Here is a 15,811-nt window from a genome sequence, read left to right as displayed (position 1 = left end):
GAAGAGAGAGGCATTTGGACGATTTTTGCAGGGAAAAAATGCAATTGAGTGGGAGATGTATAAAAGAAAGAGACAGGAGGTCAAGAGAAAGGTGCAGGAGGTGAAAAAAAGGGCAAATGAGAGTTGGTGTGAGAGAGTATCATTAAATTTTAGGGAGAATAAAAAGATGTTCTGGAAGGAGGTAAATAAAGTGCGTAAGACAAGGGAGCAAATGGGAACTTCAGTGAAGGGCGCAAATGGGGAGGTGATAACAAGTAGTGGTGATGTGAGAAGGAGATGGAGTGAGTATTTTGAAGGTTTGTTGAATGTGTTTGATGATAGAGTGGCAGATATAGGGTGTTTTGGTCGAGGTGGTGTGCAAAGTGAGAAGGTTAGGGAAAATGATTTGGTAAACAGAGAAGAGGTAGTGAAAGCTTTGCGGAAGATGAAAGCCGGCAAGGCAGCAGGTTTGGATGGTATTGCAGTGGAATTTATTAAAAAAGGGGGTGACTGTATTGTTGACTGGTTGGTAAGGTTATTTAATGTATGTATGACTCATGGTGAGGTGCCTGAGGATTGGCAGAATGCATGCATAATGCCATTGTACAAAGGCAAAGGGGATAAGAGTGAGTGCTCAAATTACAGAGGTATAAGTTTGTTGAGTATTCCTGGTAAATTATATGGGAGGGTATTGATTGAGAGGGTGAAGGCATGTACAGAGCATCAGATTGGGGAAGAGCAGTGTGGTTTCAGAAGTGGTAGAGGATGTGTGGATCAGGTGTTTGCTTTGAAGAATGTATGTGAGAAATACTTAGAAAAGCAAATGGATTTGTATGTAGCATTTATGGATCTGGAGAAGGCATATGATAGAGTTGATAGAGATGCTCTGTGGAAGGTATTAAGAATATATGGTGTGGGAGGCAAGTTGTTAGAAGCAGTGAAAAGTTTTTATCGAGGATGTAAGGCATGTGTACGTGTAGGAAGAGAGGAAAGTGATTGGTTCTCAGTGAATGTAGGTTTGCGGCAGGGGTGTGTGATGTCTCCATGGTTGTTTAATTTGTTTATGTATGGGGTTGTTAGGGAGGTAAATGCAAGAGTTTTGGAAAGAGGGGCAAGTATGAAGTCTGTTGGGGATGAGAGAGCTTGGGAAGTGAGTCAGTTGTTGTTCGCTGATGATACAGCGCTGGTGGCTGATTCAAGTGAGAAACTGCAGAAGCTGGTGACTGAGTTTGGTAAAGTGTGTGGAAGAAGAAAGTTAAGAGTAAATGTGAATAAGAGCAAGGTTATTAGGTACAGTAGGGTTGAGGGTCAAGTCAATTGGGAGGTGAGTTTGAATGGAGAAAAACTGGAGGAAGTGAAGTGTTTTAGATATCTGGGAGTGGATCTGGCAGCGGATGGAACCATGGAAGCGGAAGTGGATCATAGGGTGGGGGAGGGGGCGAAAATTCTGGGGACTTGAAGAATGTGTGGAAGTCGAGAACAGTATCTCGGAAAGCAAAAATGGGTATGTTTGAAGGAATAGTGGTTCCAACAATGTTGTATGGTTGCGAGGCGTGGGCTATGGATAGAGTTGTGCGCAGGAGGATGGATGGGCTGGAAATGAGATGTTTGAGGACAATGTGTGGTGTGAGGTGGTTTGATTGAGTGAGTAACGTAAGGGTAAGAGAGATGTGTGGAAATAAAAAGAGCGTGGTTGAGAGAGCAGAAGAGGGTGTTTTGAAGTGGTTTGGGCACATGGAGAGAATGAGTGAGGAAAGATTGACCAAGAGGATATATGTGTCGGAGGTGGAGGGAACGAGGAGAAGAGGGAGACCAAATTGGAGGTGGAAAGATGGAGTGAAAAAGATTTTGTGTGATCGGGGCCTGAACATGCAGGAGGGTGAAAGGAGGGCAAGGAATAGAGTGAACTGGAGCGATGTGGTATACCGGGGTTGACGTGCTGTCAGTGGATTGAATCAAGGCATGTGAAGCGTCTGGGGTAAACCATGGAAAGCTGTGTAGGTATGTATATTTGCGTGTGTGGACGTATGTATATACATGTGTATGGGGGGGGGGGTTGGGCCATTTCTTTCGTCTGTTTCCCTGCGCTACCTCGCAAACGCGGGAGACAGCGACAAAGTATAATAAAAAAAAAAAAAATATATATATATATATATATATATATATATATATATATATATATATATACAAGAGCAAGGGAAGGAGTAGCACTACTCCTGAAACAGGAGTGGTGGGAGTATGTGATACAGTGTAAGAAAGTAAACTCTAGATTGATATGGGTAAAACTGAAAGTGGATGGTGAGAGATGGGTGATTATTGGTGCACATGCACCTGGGCATGAGAAGAAAGATCATGAGAGGCAAGTGTTTTGGGAGCAGCTGAGTGCGTGTGTTAGTGGTTTTGATGCCCGAGACCGGGTTATAGTGATGGGTGATTTGAATGCAAAGGTGAGTAATGTGGCAGTTGAGGGAATAATTGGTGTACATGGGGTGTTCAGAGTTGTAAATGGAAATGGTGAAGAGCTTATAGATTTATGTGCTGAAAAAGGACTGTTGATTGGGAATACCTGGTTTAAAAAGAGAGATATACATAAGCATATGTATGTAAGTAGGAGAGATGGCCAGAGAGCATTATTGAATTACGTGTTAATTGATAGGTACGCGAAAGAGAGACTTTTGGATGTTAATGTGCTGAGAGGTCCAAATGGAGGGATGTTTGATCATTATCTTGTGGAGGCGAAGGTGAAGATTTGTAGAGGTTTTCAGAAAAGAGGAGAGAATGTTGGGGTGAAAAGAGTGGTGAGAGTAAGTGAGCTTGGGAAGGAGACTTGCGTCAGGAAGTGCCTGGAGAGACTGAGTAGAGAATGGAAAAAGGTGAGAACAAACGACATAAGTGGAGTGCGGGAGGAATGGGATGTATTTAGGGAAGCAGTGATGGCTTGCGCAAAAGATGCTTGTGGCATGAGAAGCGTGGGAGGTGGGCAGATTAGAAAGGGTAGTGAGTGGTGGGATGAAGAAGTAAGATTATTAGTGAAAGGGAAGAGAGAGAGGCATTTGGATGATTTTTGCAGGGATATAATGGAAATGACTGGGAGATGTTTAAAAGAAAGAGGCAGGAGGTTAAGAGAAAGGTGCAAGAGGTGAAAAAGAGGGCAAATGAGAGTTGGGGTGAGAGAGTATCATTAAATTTTAGGGAGAATATAAAGATGTTTTGGAAGGAGGTAAATAAAGTGCTTAAGACAAGGGAACACATAGGAACTTCAGTGAAGGGGGTTAATGGGGAGGTGATAAAAAGTAGTGGTGATGTGAGAAGGAGATGGAGTGAGTATTTTGAAGGTTTGTTGAATGTGTTTGATGATAGAGCGGCAGATATAGGGTGTTTTGGTTGAGGTGGTGTGCAAAGTGAGAGGGTTAGGGAAAATGATTTGATAAACAGAGAAAAGGTAGTAAAAGCTTTGCGGAAGATGAAAGCCGGCAAGGCAGCAGGTTTGGATGGTACTGCAGTGCAATTTATTAAAAAAGGGGTGACTATATTGTTGCCTGGTTGGTAAGGTTATTTAATGTGTGTATTATTCATGGTGAGGTGCCTGAGGATTGGCGGAATGCTTGCATAGTGCCATCGTACAAAGGCAAAGGGGAGAAGAGTGAGTGCTCAAATTACAGAGGTATAAGTTTGTTGAGTATTCCTGGGAAATTATATGGGAGGGTATTGATTGAGAGGGTGAAGGCATGTACAGAGCATCAGATTGGGGAAGAGCAGTGTGGTTTCAGAAGTGGTAGAGGATGTGTGGATCAGGTGTTTGCTTTGAAGAATACATGAGAAATACTTAGAAAAGCAAATGGATTTGTAAGTAGCATTTATGGATCTGGAGAAGGCATATGATAGAGTTGATAGAGATGCTCTGTGGAAGGTGTGAAGAATATATGGTCTGGGGGGAAGTTGTTAGAAGCAGTGAAAAGTTTTTATCGTGGATGAAAGGCATGTGTATGTGTAGGAAGAGAGGAAAGTGATTGGTTGTCAGTGAATGTAGGTTTGCGGCAGGGGTGTGTGATGTCTCCATGGTTGTTGAATTTGTTTATGGATGGGGTTGTTAGGGAGGTGAATGCAAGAGTTTTGGAAATAGGGGCAAGAATGCAGTCTGTTGTGGATGAGAGACCTTGGGAAGTGAGTTAGTTGTTGTTCGCTGATGATACAGCACTGGTGGCTGATTCGTGTGAGAAACTGCAGAAGCTGGTGACTGAGTTTGGTAAAGTGTGTGAAACAAGAAAGCTGAGAGTAAATGTGAATAAGAACAGGGTTATTAGGTACAGTAGGGTTAAGGGACAAGTCAATTGGGAGGTAAGTTTGAATGGAGAAAAACTGGAGGAAGTGAAGTGTTTTAGATATCTGGGAGTGGATTTGGCAGCGGATGGAACCATGGAAGCGGAAGTGAATCATAGGGTGGGGGAGGGGGTGAAAATTCTGGGAGCGTTGAAGAATGTGGGGAAGTCGGGAACATTATCTCGGAAAGTAAAAATGGGTATGTTTGAAGGAATATTGGTTCCAACAATGTTATATGGTTGCGAGGCGTGGTTAAATCCATGGACAGCACGTCAACCCCAGTATACCACATCCTTCTAATTCACTCTATTCCTTGCACACCTTTCACCCTCCTGTATGTTCAGGCCCCGATCGCTCAAAATCTTTTTCACTCAATCCTTCCACCCCCAATTTGGTCTCCCTCTTCTCCTCATTCCCTCCACCTCTGACAAATATATCCTCTTTGTCATTCTTTCCTCACTCATTCTCTACATGTGACCAAACCATTTAAATACCCCCTCTTCTGCTCTCTCAATGACCCTCTTTTTATTGCCACACATCTCTCTTACCCTTTCATTACTTAATCAAACCACCTCACATCACATACTGTCCTCAAACATTTCATTTCCAACACATCCACCCTCCTCTGCACAACCCTATCTAAAGCCCATGGTTTCATGTGTGGCAGGGTGGCGATGGGAATGGATGATGGCAGCAACCATGAAAATGCACATTATTTATTACTATCTATTCATATATCTTCTTATTACACTTCGTCGCTGTCTCCCGCATTAGCAAGGTAGTGCAAGGAAACAGATGAATGAATGGCCCAACCCACCCACATAAATATGTGCATACATACAAGCCCACACATGCACAAGTATATTCTATACATTTCTTCATCGGTTTCCTGACGCAATCTCACTGAGGCAAGAAGTGGCAATAAAGTATGATAAATAAACAAGTATAATATATATGAGTATGTATATATGTGTGTGTATATGCGTTGGATCTTTCTTCATCTGTTTCCTGCCACTAACGTGCTAATGAAGGAAACAGCAATCAAGCACAGGAACACCACCAAATTTCTGGCAACTGATAGTTCGGAACCTCCTTCAGTCTAGACAAAATTATGTAAGGGAACTTGAAATTACCGCAGCCATCAAACTAGTTTACTGGGTGGCCACAGATGGCGTTGTGTGTAGGGCACGCTTATTTGCATTCATTACACTGCACTTGTTGGTGGTGATACTGTGAGACTCTTTTCTTATTTTGCTTAAATTTCAACCCTAGCTATGGCTTATAAGACATATGAGTGTCAGTCGTGGTGCCAAACATAAACACCAGTCAATATCTATCCAAGATAAAGTAGAACTGTTGAAAAAAAATGGACTGTGGTGTTCTGGTGTGTAAACTATGTGACATCTACAGTATTGGTTCATCAACTGTTTATGATATAAAAAAGCAAAAGGAGAAAACATTGAAATTCTATGCAGACAGCGATTCCAAGAAGCAATGACAATTAGAAAAACTATGAAAAATGGTACGAGTACTAAGCATGATTGAGTGATGATGGAATGGTTTTTATCCAATCTACATTTAATATTAGTTTAACTTAAATATATGGCAGTTCATGGTATACTTTAGACACATGGGAGATGTATAATTAGTGGGTTAGAGGTGCGTTAATGAATTATTATTACATGACCACGGTTGGTCTGGTAAATGGTTAATCCGGCAAGGCTTTGGAAGTGAGTGCAGGAAAGTCAGTGGTAAAACTGTATAATAAAAAATATCAAAGATGAGACTGAAATTAAGAGAGGTGAGGTACAATGAGAGTTTAAAGACAATGAATTTGTCCATCATGGAAAAGAGAAGAGTAAGAGGTAATTTGATCTCAACCATTAAGTTTTTAAAAGTTTGACAACATCAACAGTCAATATTTCTTTAAAAGAGTTAGGCAACAAACCCATTAGAAAGGAAGTAAAGACGTACTTCTATAGCATGACTTTACATACTTCTATGAGTTGTAAATTACTGGAATAAACAAAGAGATGAAATTGTGAATCCTAACAACATGCCATGTTTAAAATGTTGCATATAGGAAAAAGCTAAAAAAGAGTGCTATACTACAAATAGGTAATTACACAGTAAACATTCCACAGCCTGGAATTTTTAAGCCTGAAAAGACCTTTACCCAGAACCTTTATGATGATTTATGAGTCATTTCAAGATTAATGTTGAGTTCTGGGAGTGCAAGTGCCTCCTCAGGTACAGATCATATAGTAATGGCAATCCTAGAGCAATTATGTCACGTCTAAGGGGTCTCAGAAACATACCTGAGCAGCACATAATACATGTGTCTTTCCTACTATCAGCACAAATAAATGATATATCTAAGATATTCTTAACTTTATTTGACATTCATTTACAAAGACTGTTGTCCTTTGACAGTTTTATACCCATTTGAATAACAAACAGTAGGAGAACAATGAATATAAAAGTTGACCATTAGTGGGAGGATAAAATTCACTGAGAAAATAAGAGCTATTCATATACACAAAATAATGGCAGAACATGGGATTGCATAACTCCAAACACCCAATCCAGTAACTTCTGAGGCTGATGTCAAATATAATTACCAGATAGCAATGAACAAGAAGATAAGCAACCTGCATTAAAATGATGAACAATATTGCATGGTTTACAAGAAGAACAGAAGATAAGTATGAAATACACTACAACTGTGATATATGTCATGATACATAGCAACAAAGCTAAAAACAAAATTTATGCCATTAATAAACAGAAATACACACAGGAGTACATAGTATGATTGTTTAAGTATACATACACATACAAAGTCCATCTAGGACTTGCTATGAAAAATCAAAATCATCTATTGTTTGTTCAAAAGAATAAAAGACACCCAATATTTGCAGCATACCTTCTGTTGGTAGGCAGCCAATAACCAAGGAGGTATATTACCAGTACTACAAGCCTGGGAATCGGGAGTATTAGTGACGCCTTCTGGTGAGCCAGCACTTCAGTTGGTGTTAAGTTGCACTCCTCTGACCTAGGTAGTAGTCTTTTCTTTCTACCTCACCCACATGCTGACTACTGGCATTCTGTCCATGAACATACAACCCCTCCTTGTTATACATAACACCTGACAACGCATAACTCACACACCTCATCCTTCACAACTCTAGATTTTCCTGCGGAGCACTATGCGCTCGCCCTGCCTTTTGGCAAAATGTTATGAGCAATAGACAGAGGCAGTAGGTTGCAAAATGTAGCCAGAGCATTTGGTAGAAAAACTATGAAGAAACAGTCGGTAGGAACATTTGGCAGGAGCATTAGGTATAGGATGTCTTGCCCTCTGCCAGTGGCCTGTTAAGGGCATAGCACTAAGGGATAAGAAGTGGCACAGGAGGTCACTAATTATGGAGGCTACATTGCTACGATAGAGTTGATAGAGATGCTCTGTGGAAGGTATTAAGAATATATGGTGTGGGAGGCAAGTTGCTAAAAGCAGTGAAAAGTTTTTATCAAGGATGTAAGGCATGTGTACGAGTAGGAAGAGAGGAAAGTGATTGGTTCTCAGTGAATGTCAGTTTGCGGCAGGGATGCGTAACATCTCCTTGATGTTTAATTTGTTTATCGATGGGGTTGTTAGGGAGGTGAATGCAAGAGTTTTGGAAAGAACGGCAAGTATGCAATCTGTGGTGGATGAGAGGGCTTGGGAAGTGAGTCAGTTGTTGTTTGTTGACGATACAGCGCTGGTGGCTGATTCAGGTGAGAAACTGCAGAAGCTGGTGACTGAGTTTGGTGAAGTGTGCGAAAGAAGAAAGCTGAGAGTAAATGTGAATAAGAGCAAGGTTATTAGGTACAGCAGGGTTGAGGGACAAGTCAATTGGGAGGTAAGTTTGAATGGAGAAAAACTGAAGGAAATGAGGTGTTTTAGATATTTGGGAGTGGATTTGGCAGCGGATGGAACCATGCAAGCGGAAGTGGGTCACAGGGTTGGGTAGGGGGGCAAAAGTTCTGGGAACATTGAAAAATGTGTGGAAGGCGAGAACATCATCTCGGAAAGTAAAATTGGATATGTCGAAGGATTAGTGGTTCCAACAATGTTACATAGTTGCGAGGCATGGGCTATAGATAGAGTTGTGCAGAGGAGGGTGGATGTGTTGGAAATGAGATGTTTGAGGACAATATGTGGTGTGAGGTGGTTTGATCGAGTAAGTAATGAAAGGGTAAAAGAGATGTGTGGTAATGAAAAGAGTGTGGTTGAGAGAGCAGAAAAGGGTGTTTTGAAATGGTTTGGTCACATAGAGAGAATGAGTAAGGAAAGATTGACAAAGAGGATATATGTGTCAGAGGTGGAGGGAACAAGGAGAAGTGGGAGACCATATTGGAGGTGGAAGGATGGAGTGAAAATGATTTTGAGCGATAGGGGCCTGAACATGCAGGAAGGTGAAAGGCGTGCAAGGAATAGAGTGAATTGGAACGATGTAGTATACCGGGGTTGACGTTTTGTCAATGTGAAGTGTTTGGGGTAAACCAGGGAAAGTTTTGTGGGGCCTGGATGTGGAAAGGGAGCTGTGGTTTCAGTGCATTATACATAACAGCTAGAGACTGAGTGTAAACAAAATTGGCCTTTGCTGTCTTTCCTAGCGCTACCTTATGCACATGCGGGGGGAGGGGGTTGTCATTTCATGTGTGGCGGGGTGGCAACGGGAATGAATGAAGGCAGCAAGTATGAATTACATACATATGTCTGTGTATGTATATATATATATATGTATACGTTGAAACGTATAAGTATGTATATGTGGGTGTGTGGAAGTGTATGTATATGCATTTGTATGTGGGTGGGTTGGGCCATTCTTTCGTCTGTTTCCTTGTGCTACCTCTCTAACGCAGGAGACAGCAACAAAGTATAATAAATAAATATGAAAATAAAAACATTGCTATGGGTACCCTTTAAGGAAATTCCAAGTGGGAACAAGCATCAGAGATAGATAAATAGATAGATAGATAGATAGATAGATAGACAGATAGACAGACAGACAGATAGACAGAAACCAACTTTTATTTTCAGTACATATATTATTACATATATATATATTATCCCTGGGGATAGGGGATTAAGAGTACTTCCCACGTATTCCCTGCGTGTCGTAGAAGGCGACTAAAAGGGGAGGGAGCGGGGGGCTGGAAATCCTCCCCTCTCGTTTTTTTTTTTAATTTTCCAAAAGAAGGAACAGAGAATTGGGCCAGGTGAGGGTATTCCCTCAAAGGCCCAGTCCTCTGTTCTTAACGCTACCTCGCTAATGCGGGAAATGGCGAATAGTTTGAAAGAAAGAAAAATATTATTGTCTTTGAAATTAACTTAATCTTTTCCTTTTTCAGTCTACTAAGTGTATCATGAACTATATTAATACCCTGCCCATCCTTATTTGGTTTGGAATTTGTTCATTATCTAGCTATCTCTGATGCCCTTTCTTTTCAGATGCTCCCACCAAGAGGAAGGCCACAGCAAAACTCTCCATGTATCTCTGCCCTTACATGCCTCCCTTGCGTGCAACTATTCCACACATTCTTCCCCCATTTCTCTCCCACTCTGTTTCCCCATGTCACATGTGGTCTTCCTCTCAGTACATAATTATCTAATGTATTCAAATTTTACTTTCCATTAAGCAGAATTTCCTCCTTCCAGGACAGGGGTCTCCACAATCTTTTCAAAGTCAAAGAATTATACAATATACTAACTTTAAACAAAGGACGAATTTGCTCAACACTGAGGCCAGCCCTTGAAGCAGCCATATCCAGCAAAAACTGTCCACCCCAATCTTCTTCAGCATGCTGTAAATCAGCCGTGTTCTGGAAAGGAATGAAAAATAAATCCAGTTTCTTAGAACAGCAAAAGGAAAATGGGAAATTTTCAGTTACACTTTCAATCAGTCAGGAATAGAGATTATCTACATATGTATTACCATCTACTACTGCCCAGGTGATGGTGAAACTGTTCTTTAGCTCTTACACTAATTCATACTTACTTTTCATAGTTACATTTCCCCTCTAAGCTCTAAGCTCTAAATAATGTTTTCTGTCCACTCCTGTACAACTTTTTATTTATTTAGTACAAAAACATTTTCATCCTTGCAGGGTGAGACAAACTGTACAGAAGTAAACTTTGCCAAGTAAAGTCTGTAGTTACAGTGTTGTGCTTTCAGTGTTAAGGATAATAGTGGACAGGGTTCCTTCACTCAAAGGAAAAGGTGCTAATGATGTACATAGCATTTATGGGGGACAGGTCTATTAAGTACAACAGGAAAAAAGTATGCATGATAGTGAATAGTGTGATGGAAATGACTGACCACAGAATGAGTGAGGAGCAAAGAGGTTTTAGGAAAGGTAGGGGATGTGTGGATCAGATATTTACAGTAAGAATGGTAAAGTATCTAACAAAATGTAAGAAGTTGTATACAGCTTTTATGAGTCTAGAGAATGCGTATGACAGAGTCTTGTGCAATGCTTTATGGGATGTGTTAAGGAAATATGGGGTAGGGTGACAACTGTTGGATGGTGCAAAAGCCTTCTATACAGGAGCAAGTGCCTATGTAAAAGTGGATAGCAACTTCAGTGAAAGCTTCTGTTTACATATGGGTGCAGAGCAAGGCCGTTTGGAGTAACTGTGGTTTTTTAACATAAATATATATATATGCTCTGTGGAAGGTATTAAGAATATATGGTGTGGGAGGCAAGTTGTTAGAAGCAGTGAAAAGTTTTTATCGAGGATGTAAGGCATGTGTACGTGTAGGAAGAGAGGAAAGTGATTGGTTCTCAGTGAATGTAGGTTTGCGGCAGGGGTGTGTGATGTCTCCATGGTTGTTTAATTTGTTTATGGATGGGGTTGTTAGGGAGGTAAATGCAAGAGTTTTGGAAAGAGGGGCAAGTATGAAGTCTGTTGGGGATGAGAGAGCTTGGGAAGTGAGTCAGTTGTTGTTCGCTGATGATACAGCGCTGGTGGCTGATTCATGTGAGAAACTGCAGAAGCTGGTGACTGAGTTTGGTAAAGTGTGTGAAAGAAGAAAGTTAAGAGTAAATGTGAATAAGAGCAAGGTTATTAGGTACAGTAGGGTTGAGGGTCAATTCAATTGGGAGGTGAGTTTGAATGGAGAAAAACTGGAGGAAGTGAAGTGTTTTAGATATCTGGGAGTGGATCTGGCAGCGGATGGAACCATGGAAGCGGAAGTGGATCATAGGGTGGGGGAGGGGGGCGAAAATTCTGGGAGCCTTGAAGAATGTGTGGAAGTCGAGAACATTATCTCGGAAAGCAAAAATGGGTATGTTTGAAGGAATAGTGGTTCCAACAATGTTGTATGGTTGCGAGGCGTGGACTATGGACAGAGTTGTGTGCAGGGGGATGGATGTGCTGGAAATGAGATGTTTGTGGACAATGTGTGGTGTGAGGTGGTTTGATCGAGTAAGTAACGTAAGCGTAAGAGAGATGTGTGGAAATAAAAAGAGCGTGGTTGAGAGAGCAGAAGAGGGTGTTTTGAAATGGTTTGGTCACATGGAGAGAATGAGTGAGGAAAGATTGACCAAGAGGATATATGTGTCGGAGGTGGAGGGAACGAGGAGAAGAGGGAGACCAAATTGGAGGTGGAAAGATGGAGTGAAAAAGATTTTGTGTGATCGGGGCCTGAACATGCAGGAGGGTGAAAGGAGGGCAAAGAATAGAGTGAATTGAAGCGATGTGGTATACCAGGGTTGACGTGTTGTCAGTGGATTGAATCAAGGCATGTGTATGGGGGTGGGTTGGGCCATTTCTTTCGTCTGTTTCCTTGCGCTACCTCGCAAACGCGGGAGACAGCGACAAAGCAAAAAAAGAAAAAAAAAAATATATATTTATCATACTTTGTCACTGCCTCCCACGTTAGCGAGGCAGCACAAGGAAACAGACAAAAGAATGGCCCAACCCACCCACACACACATATATATACATACACGTCCACACACGCATATATACATACCTATACATTTCAACAAATACATATATATACACACACAGACATATACATATATACACTATATTATTTTTACTTATTTTGCTTTGTCGCTGTCTCCCGCGTTTGCGAGGTAGTGCAAGGAAACAGACGAAAGAAATGGCCAAACCCACCCCCATACACATGTATATACACACACGTCCACACACGCAAATATACATACCTATACATCTCAATGTACACATATATATATATACACAAACAGACACATACATATATACCCATGCACACAATTCACACTGTCTGCCTTTATTCATTCCCATCGCCACCTCGCCTCACATGGAATACCATCCCCCTCCCCCCTCATGTTTGTGGGGTAGCGCTAGGAAAAGACAACAAAGGCCTTATTCGTTCACACTCAGTCTCTAGCTGTCATGCAATAATGCCCGAAAACACAGCTTCCTTTCCACATCCAGGCCCCACACAGCTTTCCATGGTTTACCCCAGACGCTTCACATGCCCTGATTCAATCCACTGGCAGCACGTCAACCCCGGTATACCACATCGATCTAATCCACTCTATTCCCTGCCCGCCTTTCACCCTCCTGCATGTTCAGGCCCCGATCACTCAAAATCCTTTTCACTCCATCTTTCCACCTCCAATTTGGTCTCCCACTTCTCCTTGTTCCCTCCACCTCCGACACATATATCCTCTTGGTCAATCTTTCCTCACTCACTCTCTCCATTTGCCCAAACCACTTCAAAACACCCTCTTCTGCTCTCTCAACCACACTCTTTTTTTATTTCCACACATTTCTCTTACCCTTACATTACTTAATCGATCAAACCACCTCACACCACATATTGTCCTCAAACGTCTCATTTCCAGCACATCCACCCTCCTCCGCACAACTCTATCCATAGCCCACGCCTCGCAGACATACAACATTGTTGGAACCACTATTCCTTCAAACATACCCATTTTTGCTTTCCGAGATAATGTTCTTGACTTCCACTGCTTCTAACAACTTGCCTCCCACACCATATATTCTTAATACCTTCCACAAAGCATCTCTATCAACTCTATCATAAGCATTTTCCAGATCCATAAATGCTACATACAAATCCATTTGCTTTTCTAAGTATTTCTCACATACACTCTTCAAAGCAAACACCTGATCCACACATCCTCTACCACTTCTGAAACCACAATGCTCTTCCCCAATCTGATGCTCTGTACTTGCCTTCACCCTCTCAATCAATACCCTCCCATATAATTTACCATGAATACTCAACAAACTTATACCTCTGTAATTTGAGCACTCACTCTTATCCCCTTTGCCTTTGTACAGTGTATGTGGTACTATGCAGGCATTCCACCAATCCTCAGGCACCTCCCCATGAGTCATACATATATTAAATATCCTTACCAACCAGTCAACAATACAGTCACCCCCTTTTTTAATAAATTCCACTGCAATACCATCCAAACCCGCTGCCTTGCTGGCTTTCATCTTCCGCAAGGCTTTTACTACTTCTTCTCTGCTTACCAAATCATTCTCCCTAACCCTCTCACTTTCCAAACCACCTTAACCAAAATACCCTATATCTGCCACTCTATCATCAAACACATTCAACAAACCTTCAAAATACTCACTAAAATACTTCAAAATACTCATCTCCTTTTCACATCATCACTACTTGTTACCACTTCCCCATTAGCCCCCTTCACTGATGTTCCCATTTGTTCCCATGTCTTACGCACTTTATTTACCTCCTTCCAAAACATCTTTTCATTCTCCTTAAAATTTAATGATACTCTCTCAGCCCAAATCTCATTTGCCCTCTTTTTCACCTCTTGCACCTTTCTCTTGACCTCCTGCCTCTTTCTTTTATACATCTCAAACTCATTTGCATTATTTCCCTGCAAAAATCGTCCAAATGCCCCTCTCTTCTCTTTCACTAATAATCTTACTTCTTCATCCCACCACTCACTACCCTCGCTAATCTGCCCACCTCCCACACTTCTCATGCCACAAGCATCATTTGTGCAAGCCATCACTGCTTTCCTAAATACATCCCATTCCTCCCCCACTCCCCTTACATCCTTTGTTCTCACCTTTTACCATTTTGTGCTCAGAGTCTCCTGGTACTTCCTCACACAAGTCTCCTTCCCAAGCTCACTTACTCTCACCACTCTCTTCACCCCAACATTATCTCCTCTTTTCTGAAAACCTCTACAGGTCTTCAACTTCACTTCCACAAGATAATAATCAGACATCCCTCCAGTTGCACCTCTCAGCACATTAACATCCAAAAGTCTCTCTTTCGGATGCCTATCAATTAACACGTAATCCAATAACACTCTTTGGCCATCTCTCCTACTTACATACGTATACTTTTGCATATCTCTCCTTTTAAACCAGTTATTTCCAATCACCACTCCTTTTTCAGCACATAAATCTACAAGCTCCTCACCATTTCCATTTACAATACTGAAAACCCCATGTACACCAATTATTCCCTCAACTGCCACGTTACACAACCTTTGCATTCAAATCACCCATCACTGTAACCCGGTCTCGTGCATCAAAACTACTAACACACGCACTCACCTACTCCCAAAACACTTGCCTTTCATGATCTTTCTTCTCACGCCCAGGTGCATATACACCAACAATCACCCATATCTCTCCATCCACTTACAGTTTTATCCATATCAATCTAAAGTTTACTTTCTTACACTCTATCACATACTCCCACCACTCCTATTTCAGGAGTAGTGCTACTCCTTCCCTTGTTCTTGTCCTCTCACTAACCCCTGACTTTACTCCCAAGACATTCCCAAACCACTCTTCCCCTTTACCCTTGACCTTCGTTTCACTCAGAGCCAAAACATCCAGGTTCCTTTCCTCAAACATACCACCTATCTCTCCTTTTTTCTCATCTTGGTTACATCCATACACATTTAGACACCCCAATGTGAGCTTTCGGAGGATGAGCATTCCCTGCGTGACTCCTTCTTCTGTTCCCCCTTTTAGAAAGTTAAAATACAAGGAGGGGAGGGTTTCTAGGGAGGAGTAGCACTACTCCAGAAACAGGAGTGGTGGGAGTATGTGATAGAGTGTAAGAAAGTAAACTCTAGATTGATATTGGTAAAAGTGAAAGTGGATGGAGTGAGATGGGTGATTATTGATGCATATGCACCTGGGCGTGAGAAGAAAGATCATGAGAGGCAAGTGTTTTGGGAGCAGCTGAGCACATGTGTTACTAGTTTTGATGCACGAATGTTTTGAATGCAAATGTGTGTAATGTAGCATTTGAGGGAATAATTGGTGTACATGTGGTGTTCAGTGTTGTAAATGGAAATGGTGAAGAGCTTGTAGATTTATGTGCTGAAAAAGGACTGGTTATTGGAAATACCTGGTTTAAAAAGAGATATACATAAATATACGTATGTAAGTAGGAGAGATCGCCAGAGAGCATTGTTGGATTATATCTTAATTGATAGGCGC

General features: G+C 41.5%; 1 protein-coding gene across 2 annotated transcripts in view; it reads right to left on the bottom strand.

The window, feature by feature from the left end:
- Positions 1–15,811, bottom strand: part of LOC139759410 (leucine-rich PPR motif-containing protein, mitochondrial-like) — a 407,417-nt gene that overhangs the window by 161,768 nt on the left and 229,838 nt on the right. For both annotated transcript variants that reach the window (XM_071681494.1, XM_071681495.1), the window contains exon 7: positions 10,057–10,167. In XM_071681494.1, coding sequence (XP_071537595.1) covers positions 10,057–10,167 — 111 coding nt within the window. The remainder of the gene's footprint in view (positions 1–10,056; positions 10,168–15,811) is intronic.

The sequence above is a fragment of the Panulirus ornatus genome, chromosome 33 (genome assembly GCF_036320965.1).
Source record: "Panulirus ornatus isolate Po-2019 chromosome 33, ASM3632096v1, whole genome shotgun sequence".
Taxonomy (NCBI): Eukaryota; Metazoa; Arthropoda; class Malacostraca; order Decapoda; family Palinuridae; genus Panulirus; species Panulirus ornatus.
The sequence above is the reverse complement of the archived record's forward strand: the minus strand, read 5'-3'. Positions and strand labels throughout refer to the sequence as shown.